Source organism: Oncorhynchus kisutch, linkage group LG4, assembly GCF_002021735.2.
Source record: "Oncorhynchus kisutch isolate 150728-3 linkage group LG4, Okis_V2, whole genome shotgun sequence".
NCBI classification, from domain to species: Eukaryota; Metazoa; Chordata; class Actinopteri; order Salmoniformes; family Salmonidae; genus Oncorhynchus; species Oncorhynchus kisutch.
Window position 1 is genome coordinate 63,567,397 of NC_034177.2, and position 26,298 is coordinate 63,593,694.

Here is a 26,298-nt window from a genome sequence, read left to right on the forward strand (position 1 = left end):
TTGTTGTGGAAACGTCCAGGAGCAACAACATTTCAGCCGCTTAGTGGTAGGCCACAAAAACTCACAGAACGGGACCGCCGAGTGCTGAAGAACGGAACAATGCCCTGTCCTTGGTTGCAACACTCACTACTGAATTCCAAACTGTCTCTGGAAGCAACTTCAGCACAAGAACTGTTCGTCGGGAGCTTCTTGAAATGGTTTTCCAAGGCCCAGCAGCCGCGCACACACGCCTAAGATCCCCATGTCCATACAATGACATTCTAGACGATTTTGTGCTTACAACTTTGTGGCAACGGTTTGGGAAAGGTCCTTTCCTGTTTCAGCATAATTCTTATTTACAATGACAGCTTACTCTGGCCAAACCCTAACATGGACGACGCTGTATGCCGCCCTATGGCACTCCCAATCACGGCTAGTCGTGATACAGCCTGGAATCGAACCAGGGTCTGTAGTGATGCCTCTAGCACTGAGATGCAGTGCCTTAGGCCGCTGCGCCCCAAAATGCCCCTGTGCACAGAGCGAGGTCCATACAGAAATGGTTTGTCAAGATCGGTGTGGAAGAACTTGACAGGCCTGCACAGAGCCCTGACCTCAACTCTATCAGACACATTTGGAATGAATTGGAACACTGACTGCAAGCCAGGCCTAATCGTCAAACATCAGTGCCCAACCTCACTAATGCTCTTGTGGCTGAATGGAAGCAAGTCCCTACAGCAATGTTCCAACATCTATTGGAAAGCCTTCCTAGAAGAGTGGAATCTGTTAAAGCAGCAAAGGGGGACCATATTCATTACTTAACTCCATATTAATGCCCATGATTTTGGAATGAGATGTTTGACGAGCAGATGTCCACATACTTTTGGCCATGTAGTGTATGTTTCACCATCTGTGCCTCTCTGTAACATGGGTGGCAATCGTGAAACATGTATCCCCTTGTAAACATGCTACCCCCTTTTTATTTTCTAATTGAATCGAGGGCATGCCATTGTCTGGTTCGTGACTTCAGCGATTAAAACATCGTCTCCAAGGGATCATGCATTTCGTTTATTTTAGAACATTGAGATGTATCATTATTAATATTGCATGTATTCCATAGGTTTAAGGCAAAGGAGACTCCTCTCTTCAATCTCTTCAATGTACATAACAATAATAATTTATTTTACTTCTATAGCGCTTTTCATTACAGAATGAGTCTCAAAGCGCTTGAAAAAGCTGAACAAACAAGAATCAAATAAAACAGCTATATAGATTCGGGTCTGGATTACTATTTTCAGCCAGAGTTTAACGTTTTTTTTTTTAAAGATTTCAAGCTACCAAAAGATGGAGTGACAGTCAAGAGGGAACCACATAGCTTGGGTAGAGGGAGGATGTGGTCAACAAGGCGTCTCACCGATGCCTCGCCATCCCAGCCATCGACTGACTGCGACTTCTCTGTAGCCGCTGACTCTCTCTGGTCTTGTAGATCGATATGAGGATTTGTTTTTGAGCTCTCCACTCAGGATAATGTTGACAGGCCGTTCATAACTTATATAAGGGTGTTTGAGACCCATGTATGACAAAGTTTGTATGCTCGGTGTATACTACTCTTACCGACCGGTCGTTAAGGAAACCTTGAATTGGATTCAAGTGCTTCTCGTTCGTTCTCTGTATCTTCATAACCATCAAGGCTCAGAACCCTACAGTACCCTCCACCACAGTGCGAAGTCCAACACAAAGCGGTAGACATTATGCTCTAAAGTAAAACAGCTGATGGACTGAAGTTTAAGAAGAGGACCCCACAACATGTTGTCTGATAAATGAAATGACTACAATCTTCTCTGTGTTAATCCGTTGCATGTACAAATATGTGGCAAGGCTCACGCTGTAATATGAATACAAATGTGCTTTACACATGCATATAATAACTATGATAACAAATAATGAACAGAAAGCATTAGGTGTCACATGGGAAATACTTAAGGCACATGAATGGCTCCATGTTTGTATGTCTACGGGTTTATTAAGTTCCCTCGCCCAGAGTCACAGCACGAGATATGCGTAGCTTCTCTCTGTGTCCACTTCTTCTTTTCTGAAATACATTGGACTTTGAAAGTCCCTCAGCTTTAAGCAATTGGTTATTACAGGTACAAATAATATTTTTACTTTGTTTTATTTTTGACATGTAGAATCATAATAGCGCTGTCAAGCGTGTGTGAAGTTTGTACTGCGATGCTTCCTGGGTGTAAGGTCGTCGATGACGCGCGGGCTGACGTGGACGTTGTAGTGTAGAGCCGGGTCCGAGTAGTTGAAGGGCGGAGGGTTGTACTGCTCCTGAACATATTCGGGTAACAATTGAGGAATTCTGCACAGAAACAACACAAAGGAATGAGAGTTGTCCAACAGTAACACTTACATCTGGCACACTCAGTACTGACTTAAAAAAAAGGCCATTATGCCATTAGACATGAATACAGTAACACAGACATAATCCAAATATGTTGCATAATCTCTATCAGATGAAGAGCACTATGTGTGTCCGTGCGACAATGCCCTATTTCCTATCATTATAATAACCTAATTCTACAACATCCCCAATGACCCCCCCCCCCCCCTTCCATTTGATTTTTTTTTTTTTTTGACCGAAACTCTTCTGATTTGAATGAAACTTTCCATACATATTTGCCCATGGTAGAAGTGGTCAGAAAGTTAAACATTCAGGAGATGGAGGTTCATTCTTTTTGTTGTTGATGATAAAATGCGTAAAGATCAGTTGTTTTAAATTATACTGTCAATCTTTATAACACTGTCAAGAACCATTATGACCATCATAATCATATAAGCCAGATAGGCCTACGTCACTTTATAACACTGTCAAGAACCATTATGACCATCATAATCATATAAGTCAGATAGGCCTACGTCACTTTATAACACTGTCAAGAACCATTATGACCATCATAATCATATAAGCAAGATAGGCCTACGTCACTTTATAACACTGTCAAGAACCATTATGACCATCATAATCATATAAGACAGATAGGCCTACGTCACTTTATAACACTGTCAAGAAGCATTATGACCATCATAATCATATAAGCCAGATAGGCCTACGTACGTACATGCCCTTATATCAGTCATCAATCAAAAAGAGGGTGTATTGTCCGGCTCCTGAAATTTGCTCCTGCATTTATCCCAGTCATCAGCAACAGAGCATTTGGGTAGGTGCATGTCTGATGTGTGTGCAATAACAATGATAATTTAATATGGTAAATTCTTGTTGTTGTTGTATGTAGCAAACATACTATTGACATATAGGCTATGGTGTTTTGGAATGTTTTGCCTTGTGTGGTAGTTTGTGTCAGTTTTTACCCTCTTATGTAGGTGCCATAACCTGTTTATAATATAGCCATGGATGGTTATGACAAGTTATGTCAGCTGTTATGACATACACTACATGACCAAAAGTATGTGGACACCTGTTCTTCGAACATATCAAAGTTGGATGCACAGAATCGTCTAGAATATCATTGTATGCTGTAGCGTTAAGATTTTCCTTCACTGGAACTAAGGGGCCTAGCCCGAACTATGAAAAACAGCCCCAGACTATTATTCCTCCTCCACCAAACTTTACACTTGGCACTATGCATTGGGGCAGATAGCATTCTGCTGGAACTACTCGCTTCAGCAGGTGGCGGCCCTGTTCTGTGAGCTTGTGTGGCCTACCACTTTGCAGCTGAGACGCTGTTTCTCCTAGATGTTTCCACTTTACAATAACAGCACTTACAGTTGACCGGGGCAGCTCTAGCAGGGCAGAAATGTGAAGAACTGACTTTGCGGAAAGGTGGCATCTTATGACGGTGCCATGTTGCAAGTCACTGAGCTCTTCGCTAAGGCCATTCTACTACCAATGTTTGTCTATGGAGATTGCATGGCTGTATGGCAGATTTTATACACCTGTCAGCAATGGGTGTGGCTGAAAAACCCCCAAATACACTCATTTGAAGGGGAGTCTACATACCTTTGTATATATAGTGTATTATGACATGGTTATGACAGGGTCATAATGTGTTATGACGCTTGGTGTCAAGTGAAGTGTTACCAACATTTCAATGGTGTATCAGCTAAATTGCAGTGGTCTGAAGGGATAGGTCCATTCTATACATTCTATTTCTATGATTGAAATAACACCCACCCCGTATTCAAGAGCATGGCGGGTACAACACAAACACCTCAGATTATGTACATTAGGGTCTATGCTACAAAATATGCGGAAAAAACGTTTTAAGACGTTTTAAGATATATAAAATAGTTTGACAATCCTGTTTGGCAAGCTTTTAAATTATATCAAGCTCAACCGTACACTTTTATCCAGTGATGTCGACTTGTCTCTTGGTATCGTGGGATATGCAAAATGGGTCAACTTTGAGCACCTCTTCCTCCGGGAATATCTTGGTATTTAGGTTCAAAAAGTCACTTTCTGACCACTTTTACCATGTATGGAAAGTTCAAAAAGGGGTGAGGTCAAAAAGTGAACTCAAATAGAATGACTCATACATTACACTGTGGTTTACAGTATAAAGCAGGGCCAGGACTCAGCAGGATTACGTGTTTCTAGACTACTGCCACCTGCTCCAGATGCTGTACATCTGCAGACTGTAGCACTGCAGTCATGGAGATAATACACAAACAGCGCTGATGGACATACAGACACCAGATGTACCTCTATTATCGTGCAGAGGTCAGGTAGACCAACACAGTGTTAAGGTTTTCTTCTGCTTCTGAGAACTACTGTGGAATTCATTTGATGTGATTACCAGTGCAGCTAGTGTCTAGTATATTGAGGTTGTCGGTTCATGAAGTTTGTCACGTATACTCCCTCTCCGGCCTCTAGGTCATCAGGCTGCTGATCATATCGGTGTGTTGTTTGTGGTTCGTGTTCATTGTTTTGTTTATTTATTAAATCACTCACTCCCTGTACTTGCGTCCAGACTCTCAGCGCACTCGTTACAAACTTGGTGTCGTGTTTCCACCCAATCTTGTGTTTTTGTGATTATGTTCTGCTGCAATAACAGTAAACATTGTGAACTGAACTGAGGGTAGACTATGCATCTGTTACTGTAAATATATATATATATATATATATATATATATATATATATATATATATTGTGGTTTTAGTATCTTTCGGGAAGGTACTATATACCATTAGGTCTGTGTGAATGTTGTATACACCATGTAACCGTCTGTGAGGATATTCAGGCTACTCACTCTCCTGTGATGGTCTTTTTGCGGGAACAACAGAAGCAGGCGAGGGCAGACAGTAGGAGGAGGACAGGGATCCCGATGCCTAAAACCAGGCCCAGGATCAGGGGTTTCTTATCCTCTGCCATCTGGGCCACGGCTATCTCCGTCCTGTTCAAACCACCCATGTCTAAATAGTGGGCCAACAGTGGAACGTTAGGTTTAATAGGTCATTAACACATTATTGTGTCATACTTAGGGCCCCCCCCAAAATCTTTGGGCCCCCCAAAAAATCTTGGTCAGTTCCCAAGTTAACTACATTTAGTAGCTGGCCAGTGCATTTGGTTCTGGGTTCAGAGAATACATGCTTAGTGGAAACTCTTTTCCATAACCATAGTATGAAATGACCACGTGAAATGACCAGGAAAAGCATCACACCCTGGGTATTTGCATAAAATGGTAAGTGGTCAACGACCCATCTTTTCCCACAGCCTCACCTAAAATGCAGGATTGGGTGTAGTCGACGTCGGTGGTCCCGTTACACACACACCTGTACCCTCCGTAAGTGTTGGCACAAAGAGCAGGTTGCCTACACACAGCCTCATTTGATTTACACTCATCCAAGTCTGTGAGAGAGAGACGAGAGGATAACAGAGGCGAGAGGATAAAAGAGACAAACCATTTGTAATACAAAACCATCTCAATTCTTGCTGGCAAACACCGACTTAGGACTGCATCTTTGACAACAGCATTAATCATAATCACCATTATCATCATTGTTGACATGATAATGCAAAATGTGCGGTTCAAGTTACGTTTCCTCCCCCGAGAGCATTGTTTTACATTACATAGTGTGACGGACGCCTGCACTGCCACCTGTCAGGGATAATAATGCTTTCCTACTACTAATGCAATCAATAATTTCTCCGTCTGACAACTCCGCGTGACTATAGAGTAGAGTTTAACAGAGAAACGCCTTCCTTTTACCTCCAACTTCAGCGGTTTTGATGCTGTAGTAAGCACTGACGCGGGTCAGGTAGTCTCTGATGTACCAGTGGGGTGTGTCACTGGACACGTTGATCCTGTACTCATCCAGACCTGAGCCCTGCATCGGCCGTTTCGTCACAGCGTTGTAGAACTTGTTCTGGAAGCCCATTGACAGAATCTCCTCCAGCTGTAGGACGGAGAAGTTTGTCATCATTGGTATAAATACACATATCGCCACATCATTATATCACACCGCTCAGCCATGATCTAAATTTACACACTCAATCCTAGGAGCCAGAGTTTTCCCCTTTCCATTTCTGGACTGGTATCCCTGGTCAGGTCATGTGGTCTGGAAAACCGTATGGCCCTATAGCTCTTTTTATGTGTTCCACACACACAAATGTAGCAATTCTTCATTTGGAGCCCACACACACCCTCTCTCTCTCTCACCTGCCTCAGCCCCTCTCCTCCAGACCCCTGGTTCCTCCAGCCCAAGGACACGTTGAAGACATTGAACCCTGTCAACAACATCAACAACATCAATAAGATAGACCCGAAGATGACCTCACACAACCACAATGTGGTCACGATCACCATGGTGACACAGTAGTCATGTCTTGCTGTGCAGTATTGGGGGATTTCTTTTGAAAAATAGAAGGCTTACCTGGTGGATTGGCAGAGTCCCCTGCAAAGGAACAAATGAAATGGTATCATCATTATACAGAGAGCCTTTATATGCCTGACATAGTGTAAAGATCAATAATGCCCTGCAGAAGATACTGTTTCATGCAGTACTATACTGGAACAGTAACTGGGCCGTTCTGTGTACGTACCACAGCCATCGGTTTCCTCAGTGCTCTGGTAGCGACAGGAGCATCGGATGGACCCTGGCGTGTTCACACACTCAAACTTAGCGTTACGACAGGCCGATGGGTCCAGGCACTCATTTATGTCTGAGTCAGGAGGAATATTACCATTATGTACTGTAATCTCTTCAGAAAACAACTGCAATATGGCTCAGAGATACACTAAATGGCCAAAAGTATGTGGACGCCCTTTCAAATTTGTGGATTTGGGCTATTTCAGCCACACCCGTTGCTGTCAGGTGTATAAAATCGAGCACACAGCCATGCAATCTCCATACACAAACACTGGTAGTAGAATGGCCCGTATTGAAGAGCTCAGTGACTTTCAACGTGGCACTGTCATAGGATGCCACCTTTCCAAAAAGTCAGTTCGTCAAATTTCTGCCCTGCTAGACCTGATCTGGTTAACTGTAAGTGCTGTTGTTGTGAAGTGAAAACATCTAGGAGCAACAATGGCTCAGCCGCGAAGTGGTAGGCCACACAAGCTCACAGAACGGGACTGGCGAGTGCTGAAGAAGTGGTGTAAAGCTCGCCGCCACTGGACTCTGGAGCAGTAGAAATGCGTTCTCTGGAGTGATGAATCACGCTTCACCATCTGGCAGGCTGATGGATGAATCTGGGTTTGACGGATGCCTGGCCTGACGGATGCCTGGCCTTGACTGGCCTGCACAGCCCCTTGATCTCAACCCCATCGAATACCTTTGGGATGAATTGGAACGCCGACTGCGAGCCAGGCATAATCGCACAACATGAGTGCCAGACCTCACTAATGCCCTTGTGGCGGAATGGAACCAAGTCCCCGCAGGAATGTTCCAACATGTTAATGCCCATGATTTTGGAATGAGATGTTCGATGAGCAGGTGTCCATATACTTTTGGCCAGTAGTGTATTTTACATTGTTTTCAGAATGTATGTATACTGTAGTGACCTTAACTCAACACCTACAACGTCATTGAGAGGTTTGGATCTCTTGTCGTGAAAGCTATGGTGTTGGCTTGACTTTCACAAAGTCCAGGGTTCAAGCCCCGGTCAGGACTACCCCCTGACTTTGCTACAACACAGTATGTTTATGTCAGAGGTCAGGGGTCAAGGGTCAGTACCTGTGCAGTTGCGTCCGTCCCCAGTAAAGCCAGGCTTGCACCTGCAGGTGTAGTTGTACCCTGAGCTGAGGCAGTCGGCCATCGTGTGACAGGGAAAGGGGAAGGGAGGAAGGCAGAGGTCTGAGAGGAAAAGAAGGAGAAACATGAATGAGAACAGCTCAATGGTAATGAATAGGGCCAGGAGTTTATCTGGATGAGGAAAAACTCCTGACTAGTAGTAATGAATAATTTCCTGAATACAGGTAAAGAAGTTGCTAGCTGAGTCGTGCTCATAAAGGCAGGCAACACAAAGCGAGCAGGTAGCCCCAACCTGTTTTCTCTCCCGTTTAGTGCCTAATGAACACACCCCTTGTTATCCAACGTATACCAACCATTCTCAAAGCACTTGTATCCCTGCTTGTCCCCGTAGATGGTGGGTGAGGGGCACTCTCCACAGGTGAACTGGTCTGGCTCTCCCTGGGACTGGCACTGCACTCCTGGGAAGCAAGGCTTCCCTTTACACACGTCGGTGGTATTCCCACAGAATTTCCCACTGAAACCCTTAGGGCACAGACACCCTACCACCTGGGAGGACAAGGCACAAAGGAAGGGTGCGTGGGTTGATCGGCATGGGAACATCATCTCACACTCAAAAAACACAGGACTAGTTCATATTGCGCTCTGGGAGAAAACACCCAAGCCCATATAGAAATACTCCCCTTACTGTTTTGTCTGTCAGTCTGTCTGTCTGCATGTTTGTTTACCAGAAATCTCCCCTGCAGATGGTTGTCCACTATGCTGTTATATTGGCAGGTGCCACCGTTGAGGCAGTTGCACACCTGCAGGATGGGGGTGAACTGAGAGCTCAACAGCTGGTCATCAACTCTGATGGTCAGGTAGACTGGCTGGATGTTGAGTGGTGTCCAGGTCAATATGCCATCACCTTTATAGGGAAAAAACACATTAAGGAATTATAGGAAACTTTGCCAAGGGGGGGGTTGCATGTGTGCGTGTGTATGTGAGTGTACTTGTGTGTGTGTGTGTGCTTCTAGCTCACTTTTCCCAACAGATGCTTGTGGTGGTCTGGGGAAGAGCAGTGAGAAGCTTATAGGGTCTAGGTTGGAGTCTTGAGTGCTGATCTGCACGCGAACGGTGGATTTGACCTTACAACGGATCACCGTGGGCTCAGTCACTATGGGAGGCATGTTCCCTACATAGGAGAGAAATTGAAGCATGTCAAACTCAACTCTGGAACTCGAAGCCAGTTCCTTTGCTTTTTTTCATTGTTCCCCTTTAATAACGGACTGATTTAGACCCGGGACACTAGGTGGGTGCAATTAAGTATCAGTAGGATAGAAAACCAGCAGGCTCTGGACCTTGTAGGCTAAGAGTTGAACACCCCTGACCTATAGAGAAGCATGTCAATTGACCTCAATCAACACTACGCTGCGTTCAATAAATTCATACGGAGCGATTGGCAGAATGCTGTGGAGTAGGATGAAGTTGCACATACTAGGCCAGTGGTGGAAAAAGTACCCAACTGTCATACTGTAGTTAATAGAAAATGACTAAGAAAATGACTAAGTATAAGTGAAAGTCACCCAGTAAAATACTACTTGAGTAAAAGTAAAAACGTATTTGGTTTTAAATATACTTAAGTATCAAAAGTAAAAGTAGAAATCATTTCAAATTCCTTATATTAAGCCAACCAGACGGCACCATTCTCTAGTTTTTATGTATTTACGGAAAGCCAGGGGCACACTCCAACACTCAGACATCATTTTCAAACGAAGCATTTGTGTTCAGTGAGTCCACCAGATCAGGTAGTAGGGATGACTAGGGATGTTCTCTTGATAAGTACGTGAATTGGACCTTTTTCCCGTCCTTCTAAGCATTCAAAATATAGCGAGTACTTTTGGATGTCAGGGAAAACGTATGGAGTAAAAAGTACATTATTTCCTTTCGGAATGTAGTGAAGTAAAAGTAGACAAAAATATGTAAAGTAAAGTAAATATACGCAAGTAGTTTTACTTACGTACTTTACACCACTGATAGACACTGATATAAGGTTAGTTTTGTGTTTACCCCCCTAAACTAGCCCAACTAGGCTAATATTTTAAGATTAGACTGTAATTGGGGAGGGTAAACTGATCCTAGATCTTTGTCCAGAGGGCAACTTTGACCCAGAGCATGTGACTCGAAGAGGAAGTGCCAACATCTACAATAAAGATACAAATTCTTGATCCTCTGGCTGACATAACAGTTGACTCACCAAACACCGTAGCCAGCTTGTGGTACAGCTCCTGGGACTCCAGACTTTGCAAACCCAGTCCAGTGTCGTTAGAAGCCAGGATGTCATGAACACACTGCAAACTGCCCTGACATGTCCTCCTCAGTCTGTCTTGTACAGCTGGACTCACTGACATCAGCTCCTCTGTCGAGGCTGGAGTAAATCGACCAGTGGGTGGGATGGAGAAGAGCAGGCTCTCTGGAATGGGCACAGCCCCTATGGAACACATTACAAGACATCCGTCAGAACCCATCAAGATATCTCACCATATTTGACATTAGACAAAGTGACTGTACAGACATGACCTTACATGTAACCGAGGGGCTCTGTGTGAATTCGTACCCACTTTTCAGACCAAGGATGAAAGGGTGAAAGGCCGCTCCTTTAAACACCTAGCAATGTCTGCGAATGGCTACTTACACATGAGTGGAGTTAGGGGTACTTAATCTGCGTGATACACTATATTTGAATTAGGGTAGAGGGACCACACTAGCACGCTACCTAGAATGAAGCAATGTATTGGACATGGATTCTAAGTGGTATGTTAGTATTGACATTCAATGTGCCGCCAACTCCTTCAATGTGAAATATTGACTTAAGCCTCACTCACAGGACAGGCCAAATTGGCGCAGGCTCTCCTCCGGGGGAGGGTTGCTCTTGGGGGAGATCATCAGCTTCCCGTCAGACTGCAGGAAGTCATCAGTGCGGTTGGAGCTCCAGAAGCCCAGGAGGCCCACTGTGCGGTTGTAAAAGGTCTGGGGGACCTCCACCAGGGCGGCCAACTGCTGTGCACCACCACCTCCACCCACCCTCCACACCACCACGTGGAGCCCCCCGGCGTACACTGCCGCACAGCTACTGGCCGAAGTACAGCGCACCGCAAAACCCTCCTTGCCCATGTGCACCACACCTGCAAGGACAGCAGAGGGCACTGTTATGTCATCTTAAAGGGATATGAGGATAGTGTTCCATTGCTACTGCAATATGCTGGGTCACAGCCCACTCGGGTGTGGAAGGGAATGAAATTGCAGACCAGAAAGCCATATAATTAATATTAATCTTCCACTGGTTAAAGGCGAGGCCAAATGTAAGATCAGAACCATTTTGATGGACGTGTGGCAGAAGAGATGGGACTCTGAGCCCAAGGGCCGAGTGTCATTTATGTGCCCTCGATAGAAAGGTCGGTGGACCAAGATTCAAAGGTCAGATTAGGAAGGAAGAGGTGGTGTTACATCCGGTTGGCCAGCATGTGAATGGTTTGTGTCTGGAGTGTACGGTCGAGGAAACGGTGGAGCACGCGTTGTCATATTGTCGTAAGTATGTTGAAGAGAGGGAAAGCATTGAGATTGGACTGCGTTGGTACTGTGTTAGGTAGGAGGATTTAGAAATGTGGAGCTTAATGTTGTAAACTCTGATTGACCACACACTCCGGCCCAGTAAGTGGCGGCATGCACCTTCAGCGTTTGTTTGCGGAACCGCCGTGATATCATAGAAGAAGAAGCTACTGTAATATTGTATGTAACAAGGGTTGGAGAATGATGTTCCAGGTCATTTGTAAAGTTGTATAGAGATTTACTATATTCCTAAATTGCATTGTCTAGTCCGGTAGAATAGTAGTAAAAGGTTTAATAGTGATTGTCCTGTTTCTGTGCCATGTTTGCTATGGTAGGCCAAGTGTAGGCCTGTGCACCGCTTAGATTTCTTACCGACAAAGACTGGGACCTTCACATTATCTACCAGGACCTCCAGTCCCTCTCCTGACTCTGCACACCGCCACTCAACCTGAACACACACACATTCACACAGAGGCAAGGACAATCAAGCACGTGAGATCTACAGCCCATAATACAACCCATAAGACAGACACACACACACACACACACACCCACAACACACTGACCTTGCCGATGCCCTGGTGAAAAGCAGCCATCCTCACCACCGTGGGGACCCGTCTAGCCTGTCCGTCCGTCTTCAGCTCGCACGTCTCACCCTGCAGCGTGAAGATATTGGAGCCCGTGTAGGAGGAGAGGCGCACAATGACAAACTCGCCGAGGGCCTTGAAAGAGTACTCAGTCCCATCGAAGGTGATGAAATGAAGGCTGCCGTACACCATGCCTGCGGACAAGACAGGTACGTACTGTATGAGAAGGAAACAATTCACTAACCGAGACTTTACACAGGACATTTACACTCATTTACACTACTATCGCATAATGGGACCAAACATGTGGGCTATATATCATTCACAAACAGTGACAAAATTATGTATTATTAAGCAACACGGCCCGAGGAGGTGTGGTATATGGCCAATATACCACGGCTAAGGGCTGTTCTTATGCATATTCTTATTCATACGCAACGTGGACACAGCCCTTAGCCGTGGTATATTGGCCATATATCACAAACCTCCAAGGTGCCTTATTGCTATTATAAACTGGTTACCAACGTCATTAGAATAACTGTTTTGTCATACCCGTGGTATACAGTCCGATATATACGGTCCGATATGTCTGTGACACAAGTCAATAATAATTCATTCAATGAGTTGACAGGAGTTGAAAGTAAATCACCCCCATTCCGCTGAGTATAGGTAAGCTCTCACCAATGCCCTGTGTTGCCTTGGCCGCGGTTATGCAGCAGTCGGGGCTCACCCAGCCGTAACCTTGGCAACGGTCCAGGGGTCTCTTGGCCAGATAGAGGTGGCACAGAGGAGACTGGATACAACACCACTCGAACGGAAGGAGATCCTCATCTAGAGATGGAGGGGGAGAAACAAGACGACAACAGGCCATAGGGATGAGTTTGCTGCTTTAAAAGACATGCAACTGGTGATTACTTCGATGAATGCCGTTATTGATTTGAACAGCATCCCGAATGGCAGGTTGAGCTTTCACTATATGACGTAACTGAGACGGTACCTATGTGTTTCTGTGCAGTGGCTCCAGAGAAGTAGCGCTCACTGTATCCAGCCAACAGGGGACCTTGTGGGTCATACACACATCTCTTCCCTGAGCCGTGCCGATTGGACAGGATGGACTGGAATACGTGACCCCCACTGCCCCCCCAGCGCAGCCCCCGTAGCTCTGTCACCCGTACCCGATCCTGCTGGTTGGGGGGCAGGGTCTCAGGCCCGAAGGCCAAGTCCTCCAGTGCTTGGGCGCGGGTACAGGGGCATGAGGACACCTCCTTGGCCCACTCCTTCGGCTCGGGCTCCTTTAGGGCCCACACCTGGCACCTCGTCTTCGGGTCGTGTTCGCGCTCTGTGGGCCCTGTCAGGTCATACACCAGCTGACCCAGCTGACCTGTGTTCCCCTTCACCTCCTGAGGTCTATACCGCCCCCCTGGGCCAAACAGATTTGTTGGATCCGTGGTCTCGTTGAAAAAGTGGGCTCCACCGTCGGTGTAGCCTGTGAGGGCGTCATGGTGGATCCTCTGGCCAGGACCCCAGTACATCTCCCCGAAGCGTAGCAGGGCAAAGGAGCGCTCCCCGTCCGTAGTCAGGATGCACTGGAAGGTGTTAGCCTGGAACAGGCCACAAGGTGGCACCACAAGAACAAAAAGACAGGGAGAGAGGTGATATGTGAGGGCTGATGAATCAGGTAGGTTACATTCTCCCAGCTAACACTTGAGCAACAATGGATGCTAATCTAGGACAGACATCCGGGCATACACTACCACACTCTGTAGCATCCAATAACCCACTTTCCTGCTAGACGTACAATTATGTTTAGCGCCAATAGACATCTACAGGAAATGCCTCTATTGGAGATTGACCTGATTGGGACATGGACATTGAACCAATACCTCAGAGTAGTTGATTTTCTGATAGGAGACAGCCATCACATGATCCCAAGTGATCTTTAGAATCCAGGCTGGGGTGAACGCAGGTTTGTCGTTCCGTTCCTCAAACCGCGTCACATCGTCCGCTGTACGGCTGAAGACAATTTGGGAATATCTATCTGACATATTCAGCTTGTGGAATTCCTAGGAGAGAGAAAAATAATTCAGATTAGATGAGATTAGTCCAATGACTGTCATCCCCACTTTGACTCCACTCTGACTCAAACTCACCCCTAACCCTTGAAATCTCACCTGATAGAACAGCTTCCCCTCCCCGAGGGTGAGGTCAGCATCGTCCCAGAACACGGCCAGCATTGCCAGGCCCTCGTTGCCACGGAAACCCGTAGGGAAAGGGACAGGAAGCAGGAACTGCTCGTTCTGACTGATAGACTGGAACTGAATGAGTCCATTATCTGAGAACTAAACCAGAGAGAGAATTATTTATTTATTTTATATATATATATATATATATATATATATATATATATATTGCCAAACCTACAGTATGTCTTATGAAACATGCATTCTAGTCAAAACTATTCTGATTTGTCCTTTACTATAACATTTGGAAAGATAATTTGACCAATGAGAAAGCATTATCGATCAAAATATTGGTACTGACTTGGCCAAGCAGATTGTCACTGTAATGGTGCACATCTTTGTAGTCATATTAATACATTTCAATATTGTGGTAGAATACATCTTTCCCAGTCTGGCTTTATAAAGGTACTGTAGAACCAATCCTTTGGCTTCTTTGAGTATTGCTTATCCTTAGTTCTGTCAAAGGTGATTATTTTATTTTGGTGACTGTATGTGTTGTAGTTTTGCACATATCATATCAGTGTTTTGTTTATTGTTTTTTTGGTGTGTGGGGGGGTTGGGGGTGGGGGGTAGATCAGTTTTAATATTGCAGATAGAGTTTCACAGCAAATTTCAGAGAAAAAAATACATCTTCTTGCATCTGCATCGAATAAAACACTGTAGAATTAAAAAATAGTACTAATCATTTATCTTGCTGTCTTCAGTTCAGGGTTGCCAGTCTCAGAGTTGTGAGTAAAGATGTGGATACTTACATAAACCCGATCATACAACTTGCCTATGAAGGGGAAACCCATAGGTGGTGTGATGTAAGGAGAGTTCCCATCTTTTGTGTCCAACCACACTCCTATATCTCCCACCTCATCACCAAACGGGTACAAATCACTCTCTGTGAATTACATCATTGTAATTGTGACATTTTTATACACTTTTCACACATAGAAAATATGCAGCAAAATGCCAATTACTATATATGCTGCAAGAATATTCAAAGAAGTAAACAAGCTCTTTACACTATTTAGCACTTCAACTACTTCAAGTGTACACTCGACACATTTAGTATGTGTTCAGCATTCACTACCGTTCAAAAGTTTGAGGTCACTTAGAAATGTTATTGTTTTAAAATAACATAAAATTGATCAGAAATACAGTGAAGAGGCGACTCCGGGATGCTGGCCTTCTAGGCAGAGTTCCTCTGTCCAGTGTCTGTGTTCTTTTGCCCATCTTAATATTTTATTTTTATTGGCCAGTCTGAGATTTTCTTTGCAACTCTGCCTAGAAGGCCAGTATCCCGGAGTTGCCTCTTCACTGTTGACGTTGAGACTGGTGTTTTGCGAGTACTATTTAATGAAGCTGACAGTTGAGGACTTGTGAGGCGTCTGTTTCTCAAACTGGACACTCTAATGTGCTTGTCCTCTTGCTCAGTTGTGCACCGGGGCCTCCCACTCCTCTTTCTATTCTGGTTAGAGCCAGTTTGCGCTGTTCTGTGAAGGGAGTAGTACCAGATCATCAGTTTCTTGGCAATTTCTGGCATGGAATAGCTTTCATTTCTCAGAACAAGAATACAAGAACAAGAATACGAGTTTCAAAAGAAAGTTATTTGTTTCTGGCCATTTTGAGCCTGTAATCAAACCCACAAATGCTGATGCTCCAGATACTCAACTAATCTAAAGAAGGACAGTTTTATTGCTTCTTTAATCAGGACAACAATTTTCTGCTGTGCTAACATAATTACAAAAGGGTTTTCTAATGATCAATTAGCCTTTTAAAATTATACATTTGGAGTGATGGTTGCTGATAATGGGCCTATGTATGCCTGTGTAGATATTCCATTAAAAATCAGCTGTTCTAGCTACAGTAGTCATTTACAACATTGACAATGTTACACTGTATTTCTGATCTATTTTATTTTATTTTATTTTAATGGATGAAAAGTGTGCTTTTCTTTAAAAAAAAAAGACATTTCTAAGTGACCCCAAAGAGACATTCATTCCCTAACCACATACAGAACACAGAGCAAAGTTAACTTGCAGCGTAGCTTCATGAAGGAGTAGCCCACCCTTAGCCAGCTCAATACAAACAGTGTTGTTAGAGGCACAGGAGCAGTTGAAGGACCCTGGGTAGTTTCTACAGGACGTGTGGGCGGGGCATGCTGAGGGCGACACACACTCGTCCTGGTCAACACACCCTCTGTCCCCATGCCCCCCTCTGTCCCCATGCCCCCCCCTGGTATCCCAGCCACTGGCACAGTGGCATTGGAACCCCCCCGCAGAGTTAGAACAGGTGGCAGCAGAGTGGCATCCTCCATTGTTCTGTTGGCACTCGTCCAGGTCCACACACAGGGCCCCGATGCCCAGGAGTCCTGGGTGGCACACACACAGGAATGACCCGGGCGTGTTGTAGCAGAGGGCGCGTTTGTGACAGGGCGCCGTCAGGACGGAGCACTCATCCACGTCCTCGCACCAGGTACCGTTGCCCGCGTGGCCCTGGGAGCAGAGGCATGTGTAGGAGCCTGGAGTGTTCCAACAGCGCGCCGAGGGGTGACACACCTCGGCACCATTACTATTCCCACATTCATCCGTATCCACACACGCTCCCACATCCTCATGGTACCCCCCGGGACAGTCACAGTGGTACGTCCCGGGCAAGTTAGTGCACACCTGGTCAACGCGACATGTGGTATTAAAGAGGCACTCGTCAATATCACCGCACACCGTGTCATTGCCTTGTGCCCCTGGCTCATACCCGTCCAGACAGGGACAAAGGAGGGAGCCAATAGTGTTTTTGCACACGGAGTGATCAGGGCAGGGGGCGCCCTCCGGGTCGCTACACTCGTCTACATCCTGGCAATCTGTGCCGTTCAGGAGGAAGCCACTATTACAGGGACACTGATAGGAGCCAGGGAGGTTGATACAGGTGGAGGAGGGCTGGCAGACAGAGACCGAGGTAGAGGAGTTGGAATACACCTCAGAACACTCATTCACATCCACACACTCAGTATCGTTGCTCCAGAAGCCCACGTAGCATAAGCAGAAGAATGAACCAATAGTGTTCATGCATGTTCCGTTGATACAAAGCGGCCCGAGGTCGGGGTCCGAACAGTCCTCGATATCCTCACACCGATCATTTATACTGAGGAATCCTACATTACAGGGACACAGGAAGCTGCCATAGGTGTTGACGCAGGTGCTGTTCTCAAGACAGGTGGAGTTGTCCAGGCATTCGTCGATATCCTGGCAGCCTGTGCCATTGCCCTGGTAACCGTCCCAGCAGTTACAGACAAAGGAGCCTGGTGTGTTCTGGCAATCTGAGCTATCCGGGCATTGCGCCAGCCCCAAGACACACTCGTCAAGATCCAGACACTGAGAGTTGTTACTAGCCAGGAAGCCCAGATCACAGCGGCAGCGATAGCTGCCCTCTGTGTTGGTACAGGTGCTGTTGTCAGGACAGGTGTAGTTCCCCGCCTCACACTCATCCACATCCATGCAGTGTGTCCCATTGTCCTGGTAACCATCCCAACAGTCACACGTATAGGAGCCTTCTGTGTTGAAGCAGTAGGAGAACTCCGGGCAGTACTCCCGCCCCGATTGGCTACACTCATCCACATCCCAGCAGGCCACCCCGTTGCCATGGAAACCACCCTGGCAGTGGCAGTAGAAGGAGCCCTTGGTGGGGTGGCACGCTGCGTGAGGGTGGCACGCCCGGCTGGCGTTCAGGCAGTTCTCCACGCTCACACACGTGCCTGCTTCGTAGGCCAGTCCCAGAATGCAGGTGCAGTTGTACCCCCCGGGGGTGTTGTGGCATGTCAAGTTCCTCCCACAGGTGGAGGGTGAGAGACACTCGTCCACGTCCTCACAGACGAACCCGTCCCCCTGGTACCCCTCCTGGCACAGACAGAGGTAGGAGCCGTCCGTGTTGTTGCATTGGGCCAGGCGGCTGCAGTTGTGGGGCTTGGTGGAGTTGTCGGCACACTCGTCAACATCCTGACACTCAATGCCAGTGCCCTCGGTGCCAGACGGGCAGATACAGTTGTGTGATCCGGCAGTGTTTGAGCAGCTGGCAATGGGGTGGCATCCTCCATTTTGGTTTTGGCACTCATCAATGTCTATAATTCATCCAAAATGGGACAGTGTCAGGAAAACAGCCCCACAAGTTGCTAAAAGAAAGCTCACAAGAGAATCCACACAAAAGTAGAGCAGGTACGGTATACATGAACAGTCTTAACAGAGTTATGTGATGTAAACTGATGATAGAAATTCTAAGAGAAATGTTGTGCTTACCAGAACAGTTCTTCCCATCGCCAGTGAAGCCACTGAGACAGAAACAGAGGTGACTCCCTACTGTGTTCACACACTGGGCAAACTCACTGCACTCCTTGTCTCCAGACACACACTCATCCACATCTGAGGGGAGGGAGGGAGGGAGACGGAGAGAGAGAGAGAGAGAGAGAGAGAGAGAGAGAGAGAGAGAGAGAGAGAGAGAGAGAGAGAGAGAGAGAGAGAGAATATCACCTGATTAACATCTTACAATTGTATAGTACAACATATTCTAAATCATTTGTAACACCAGATTTAGAAGAAAACACATAGGATTTTGCAAACAAGTGTTTATTGAGAAATATTGAGTGGTTCTGGTAGTATTTGTGACTAAATCAAATCCTCTTACCAATGCAGTTTGTCCCGTTCTGTCTGTAGCCCACTTTGCAGAGACAGGAAAAAGAGCCTGGGATATTCACACACTTTGTCTCATTCTGAGGGCACACATTCTTCTGACACTCATCTATATCCGAACAGGCGAGTCCATCCCCCTCAAAGCCTAGGTCACACACACACTGGAAGCCAGCGGGCGAGCGGTGGCAAAGCCCATGACGGTGGCAGGCAGGGGCACACCGGGGACTGGGGGCCACACAGGTGTCATTATAGGCCACTGTGCCATTCATACAGGAGCAGACGTAGGCTCCGGGGGAGTTGACACACTTTGAGATGGGGGGACAGGTGGCGGCGTTGGAAAGGGCACACTCATCCACATCCTGGCACCGGAAACCATCCCCAAAGAAGCCCTGCTGGCAGGAGCAGGAGAAATCCCCGGGTATGTTGGCACACAGTGCCCGTGAGTGGCATGTGCCTTCTTCAGCACACTCGTTCACATCCTCACACCTGGAGCCGTTGCCTATGAATCCGTGCTTACAGGTACAGGTATGGGAGCCCACTGTGTTCAAACATGTGGCGTTGACGTGGCAGGGGTTGTTGACTTTGCACTCGTCGATATCCGTACAGGCCTTGGTCGCTGTGGGGCGGGCAAAGCCCACCCGGCAGGGGCACTCATACGCCCCCTCAGTGTTTGAGCAGCGTTCATTGAGGTGGCATGGCTTCTCCATGGCCTGGCACTCGTCTATATCCTGGCATGTGGTGCGGTTGACCAGGTTGAACCCAGGCGGACACAGACATGAGAAGGAACCTTTACTATTGACGCAGGTGGCTTTATTCCGGCAGCCTCCGTTGTCCACCAGACACTCGTTCACGTCTGCACACTGGATCGCCCCATCCCCGGAGTAGCCTACCTGGCATTGGCAGTTGAACGTGCCCGCAAGGTTGGTGCAGAGGGCATTGGAGTGGCACTGCTGTGCCAAGGAGCACTCGTCCAAGTCCTCGCAGGTGATGCCGTTGCCCCTGTACCCTGCCCTGCACTCACAGGTGAAGGAGCCCGGGAAGTTGGCACAGGTGGAGAAGGGGCTACAGCGCCCGATGGTACACTCATCCAGGTCCATACACTTGGAGTCGTTAAAGGTGTAGCCCGTGCCGCAGTCGCAGTAGAACGACCCCCTGGTGTTGACGCACGCGACCGAAGCAGGGCAGATATTAAGGGTGGCACACTCGTCGATGTCGGTGCACTTCCTTCCATCCCCTAGATATCCGGTGCGGCAGGAGCAGTCATAGCTGCCCAGCACATTGACACAGGCAGCGTTGGGGTCACATGTATTCTCCCCATTACACTCATTGATGTCCCTACATGCCAGCCCATTCCCAATGAATCCATCGAAGCAGGCGCAGCGGTACGAGCCCAGCGTGTTGACACAGTCAGCATAGAAACTACAGATGTTACCAGCACACTCATCAATGTCCTCACAGGTTTGCCCATTGCTCTGGTAACCAATACTACAGGTGCATTGGTACGATCCAGGCAGGTTCTTACAGCCTTTGTAGCCAAAGGAGGCCGAGCATACACCGGGAGTCTCTGAACACTCATCTAAATCCAGACACAGGTAGTTCCCATTGCCCTTATAGCCTGAGTTACAGGTGCACACATAGGAGCCAGGGTTGTTAATACAGGTGGCATTCCAATGGCAGATGCCACTGTTTGTGCATTCGTCAATGTCCGTGCACTGAAACCCATTGCCATTGAAGCCTCCCTTGCACTTGCAGTCTCGCCCTCCTTCTCTATTCGTACAGAGGGCACCGGGGTGGCAACCGCCGTTCTTCGTCTGGCATTCGTTGACATCCTCACATTGGACTCCGTCGCCGAAGTAGCCATCCAGACACACACAGCTGTAGCTGCCCAGTGTGTTGAAGCAACGGGCCTTTGGGTGGCAGCCGTGGAGGCCCGTAACACACTCGTCAATGTCCACACACAGTAGTCCGTCTCCATGGTAGCCAAACCGACACACACATACAAAGCTATTGCCTTTAGCCTTGAGGCACTCGGCATGGGTGTGGCATTTACTTCCCACCGCTTCACAGTCACTCAGATCGGCAACTAGAGGGAAAGGGAGAAGGAGGAGAAAGAAGCACTTGTTAGAATAGAGATAAACATATTTATGCAATGACTTTATTTAGAACTCATATACTATACTACACCGAAACAAAATGTAATTGATAAAGAGAGAGAGATGACTACAGTCAAGATGACATGCAACCAGATTGTGGACAGACTCACCCACAGAGCAGTATCCCAGCACTGCACAAAGACACACCAGTCTTAGCAGTGGCATCCTGCAAGAAACAGAGTACAGTGAAAATGGTGACATTGAAATGCATAACATAGAAGTTTGCAAATGTATTTGACACCGCCTTGAGACTGATTTGGAGGGTCTGGAAGTCCTGTTATTTGTCAGTGCATTAACCTTCATCCCTTGCATTTGTATGAGTCGCAGAGACGCCGTTATATCATAGAGCTCAACTCTGGGGAAAGTAGGTCAATTCCTTGTTCTGCTTAATGGTGGTAGGGAATTTGTTAAATTTGTGGGGATCCTTTTTGTTTGTTTGCATAACCCTCTTCCACTCCAAACAATGGTGCAGGGTCTACTATGATCTTAACATTATTTTTTGAGACAAGAATCATCCCACCACAAGAGATCAGTGAAAAGGTACTGATATTATTATCCAATTATAACCGGAATATTATTAAACATTGATGGGATAAAATAGGGAGTAAACGAAACAAAATGATAGAGGTTGCTGCTATTCATAATTGGGTTGGAAATATACATAATTTTGTCAAGACATATTCCCAAAAAGTATTTGATATTATCTGGTGATAAAACGTGATTTTGAGTATACAGTACCAGTCAAAAGTTTGGACAATCCTAATCATTCAAGGGTTTTTCTTTATTTTTACTATTTTCTACATTGTAGAATAACAGTGAAGACATCAAACTATGAAATAACACATATGGAATCATGTAGTAACCAAAAAAGTGTTAAACAAATCAACATCTATTTTATATTTTCGATTCTTCAAAGTAGCCACACTTTTTTGGTTACTACATGATTCCAAAAGTGTTATTTCATAGTTTTGATGTCTTCACTATTATTCTAAAATTTAGAAAATAGTAAAAATTAAGAAAAACCCTTGAATGAGTGTGACGCCCTGACCATAGAGAGCCCTTGGTTCTATATGGTGTTGTAGGTCAGGGCATGTCTAAGGGGTGTTCTAGTCAATTATATTTCTATGTTTGGGTTTGAGTATGGTTCCCAATTAGAGACAGCTGATTATCGTTGTCTCTAATTGGGGATCATACTTAAGGAGTCCCTGTTCACACCTGCATTGTGGAATATTGTTTGTGTTCGTGTTTTGTGCACTATGGCGGTCACGGTTGTAGTAGTTTGTTTAAGTTTCACAGTAATAAAAGATGTGGAGCTCAACTCACGCTGCGCCTTGGTACGTCCTTTCCGACGAGCGTGACAATGAGTAGGTGTGTCCAAACTTTTGACTGCTACTGTATGTTTTTACTAATCATTTGGCATTAACTGCTGTTTCTTTGATTAGTCCACAAAATGAAAAACCTTAGAAGAAAAAAAAGGACACTGAACTGGAATCCATTATTGTTTGTGCAAATAATGTCCTTGACTGTATTGTTGAGCATCCAAATAGGTGAGACGTCTAAGTCCAGAGGGGTTGGAAATACAAGTCCCCTAACAATATCCCACTGAATAGAGGAAACGGATAAGAATAATCCCTGTTTTCTGATTGGGTTACAAGCTAAATGCTAAGACTCCCTCTAGGCCAGGTTCAATTAGTGTGTGTCCGTGTGGAGGCCTGTGGGGACAGAGCTCCATACGTATAAACCTGGGTGGTGGTGAGTTGTTTTACATAAAAATACAGTCTACTGTAAGTCCCAGAGGACCTTATTTTACACAGTAAAGTTATACAGCTACAGTGAACTAAAAGGTCATGCTTTCCTCTTACCAAACCCCTACATTTCAACATTAGGTGCAGTATCCACTGTACTCTATGGGTAAGTTACTGGGCCATGAAGTGTAGGCTATTTGTTTTCAGGTCCAGAAATGGTTCAAGTTGAAATCTATTAGAATGTAATTGCTCTAATACAACATTCCAGTTTCAATGTTGAAACCCAAATGATCTATATCACAACTTGGCAAATGAAGGTGAACGAGTATTGCATGTACCATTGCCTTCAGTTACGGATACGTTTACTGAGTACCAAAGAACGGGTATAGATTGTTAAAAAATCTAGAAGACTATATGGTCAAGGACCCATTTTATGCATTTGCTTTTATTTAATCAGGGGAGACCAGGTTCTCATTTTCAGTGGTGCCCTGAGACCTTAAAGTAAAAGATGAAAACTATATAGCAAGATTCAATCGCAAGTACATTACATCAGAACAACCCTAACATCACAGCCATCATAGACCATGTTATTAAATCAATCTACGTAAGGATTGCCTTTGAAAATGTTCTGTCCACCTTGCTAGGGAAAAGTGTGTCATCAGACAATGTCTTTATGTTGGGTTTCCTGTTCAGTGTCACAGACACCGGAGCACATGAAGAATTTGGCAATACGTTATTAAAATGACCATCAAAATGTTTTCTAAATCACAGAAAATAAGTATGAAACGACCCATTAGGAACCTTTCCAAAATGTATCATTTAGAAACCCTTGTGTGTCTAAAAGTCAGAGTGCACCAACAACTTGCATAAAAATATATGTATATGACTCAAAAAGGACATCAGACATTTACAGGTATCATAGCAGAGATTTACTCACCACATATTTTTCTATATTCTCAGAGTCTAAGAGGCTTTCATTGGGGCTGAGAGTGCAGACTTCTCTCGGCTGTAAGGTGTGTGTCTCTCCGTCTCTCTGAGATGGATGTGACCGTGTCCTCTCCTCCTTCCTTACCCAGGCTGTGTGCCAGTTCCTCCACTCCTGTCTCTTGCCTCCCAGAGGGACCCAAAACAATAGGAGTTCTAACATACCTGAGAGCCCTCTGACATCTTAAACCGCTGAGAAGGGGAACACCCATATTTTTCATTATGTATCATTCCTCTCACAATAACTGGACAAGTCCCCTGAGGCATTCATTTGTCCTCCTCACTGTAAAGGGGTAGAGTCAAATAGACAAGGAACACTGGTCGGGATAGGTTCATCTGTAACGAAGTGTTAGAGTTTTACAGTGTTATTCTACTGAGAATAGTTCACAATTATATGATGTGGGCATTTTACATTTGGGTTACATTCTACATTTATCATGATTACTTATTGTTTTCTCGGAGGAAGGCCTTTGCATAAACTATACAGAATGTGCCTCTAGGAATCAGGGCCCACATTCACAAAGCATCTCAGAGTATTTTTTTTTAACCTTTATTTAACTAGGCAGGTCAGTTAAGAACAAATTCTTATTTACAATGACAGCCTAGGAACAGTGGGTTAACTGCCTTGTTCAGGGGCAGAAGAACAGCTTTTTACATTGTCAGCTCGGGGATTCAATCTAGCAACCTTTCAGTTACTGGCCCAACGCTATAACCACTAGGCTACCAGGTCTCTCTTCTTATTCATTAAGGTCTACAGGCAAAACGGATCTGAGATCAGTCCTCCTAATCTGAGACGCTTTTGCGAATACGGCCCCAGGAGTCCAAATAGTAGGAGTAGGAGTGCTGATTTAGGATCAGTTTAGCCTTTTAGATCATAATGAATAAGATCAGGACAGATCGTAGATCAGCACTCCTACTCTGAGATGCTTTGTGGATACATTGCAGGTGCTTCACTCGTAGACCTGCTAATCAGCTGTGTGGTGAGATAAAGGCTACAGGTAGATAATATATGCTCGGTTATAAAGTAATAAAGTAAGTCTACTGTGTTAATAAGGCCATTTAAAGGGACATTACCTGTCTGGTTTATCAGTTCCAATACCAGGTGGAGCAATCACTTGAATAGAGTGTTTTGATATATTTTTATTGTCTGGTCAATAAAAAGCTTTAATATTATCGTATTTCAGAAAAGTATCATGATTATTCATGCTGTACAATAGTTGTACAATACATTTCTATTTAATATCGAAATACATTGTCACTGGTGGATCAGTAAATCATTTTCCACACTGCATTTACTGATGCATCTGAGAAATGTGACTCATAGACAAATGAGTCATCACCGTGGAGACTTGAGTCAGTGCATCAGCAAAACTGATCAGTGTTGTTTCAAGCTTTGGTTCAGTTTTGTGTGAAAACTTTACCTGGGTTGTTTAAATGATACTGAATCTAATGATATATATCAACAATGAAGCCTGTAGTTTGAAAACGTCTTGTACAGCTGGTATTTTGCAAGGCATGTGTTGAAGAGCACAGCAGGGGATGAGCATTGTAGGGGAAATAAATGTATGCTCTCTTTTTTACAAATCTGGATTATTTTCTCAAAACAGTTTACCAATAAAGCCTAGATATTCTAATTACCTCATCTTATTTTTCATTGCTATTAGTTTGATTATATATATATATATATATATATATATATATATATATATATATTCTGCCACAAAAACCTATTTTTTGCGACTTTACATTCCATCCCTGTGGTAGTTGCTAACCATTGCTATGAATGCTAAAATGCCGATATTACTGAAACATATAACACTTGTTGGCATATCCCTCTGTACTGGCACAGATCTACTCTCATGAATCCTCTCAAGATCCCTCCCCCTTAACTCATGTTGTTCTCTCTCTCTCACACACACACACACACACACACACACACAGAGAGAGAGAGAGAGAGAGAGAGAGAGAGAGAGAGAGAGAGAGAGAGAGAGAGAGAGAGAGAGAGAGAGAGAGAGAGAGAGAGAGAGAGAGAGAGAGAGAGAGAGAGAGAAGGGTTGGGGAGAGAGATTGATTCCTAATATGGTCAAGACGGAAAAAAAAGGTGAGCCAGGTAATACCCCATACACCCCTTTCTCATTATGTA

The 26,298-nt window shown here is 45.3% G+C and overlaps 1 protein-coding gene across 1 annotated transcript; it reads right to left on the reverse strand.

The window, feature by feature from the left end:
• Nucleotides 1-1,115: 1,115 nt before the first annotated feature.
• si:ch73-105b23.6 (fibrillin-1) lies at nucleotides 1,116-21,629 on the reverse strand. The gene is made up of 23 exons (XM_031821774.1): nucleotides 21,537-21,629; nucleotides 19,269-21,356; nucleotides 18,884-19,006; nucleotides 16,663-18,708; nucleotides 14,538-14,698; nucleotides 14,250-14,429; nucleotides 13,364-13,967; nucleotides 13,048-13,197; nucleotides 12,346-12,560; nucleotides 12,152-12,227; nucleotides 11,056-11,355; nucleotides 10,428-10,661; nucleotides 9,213-9,365; nucleotides 8,920-9,098; nucleotides 8,548-8,740; nucleotides 8,177-8,296; nucleotides 7,044-7,163; nucleotides 6,875-6,895; nucleotides 6,661-6,728; nucleotides 6,211-6,397; nucleotides 5,721-5,849; nucleotides 5,251-5,413; nucleotides 1,116-2,341 (listed from the first exon to the last, which is right to left on the reverse strand). The coding sequence occupies exons 1-23, from the start codon at nucleotides 21,625-21,627 to the stop codon at nucleotides 2,182-2,184; spliced, it is 7,761 nt and encodes a 2,586-aa protein (XP_031677634.1). The 5' UTR covers nucleotides 21,628-21,629; the 3' UTR covers nucleotides 1,116-2,181.
• Nucleotides 21,630-26,298: the final 4,669 nt, after the last annotated feature.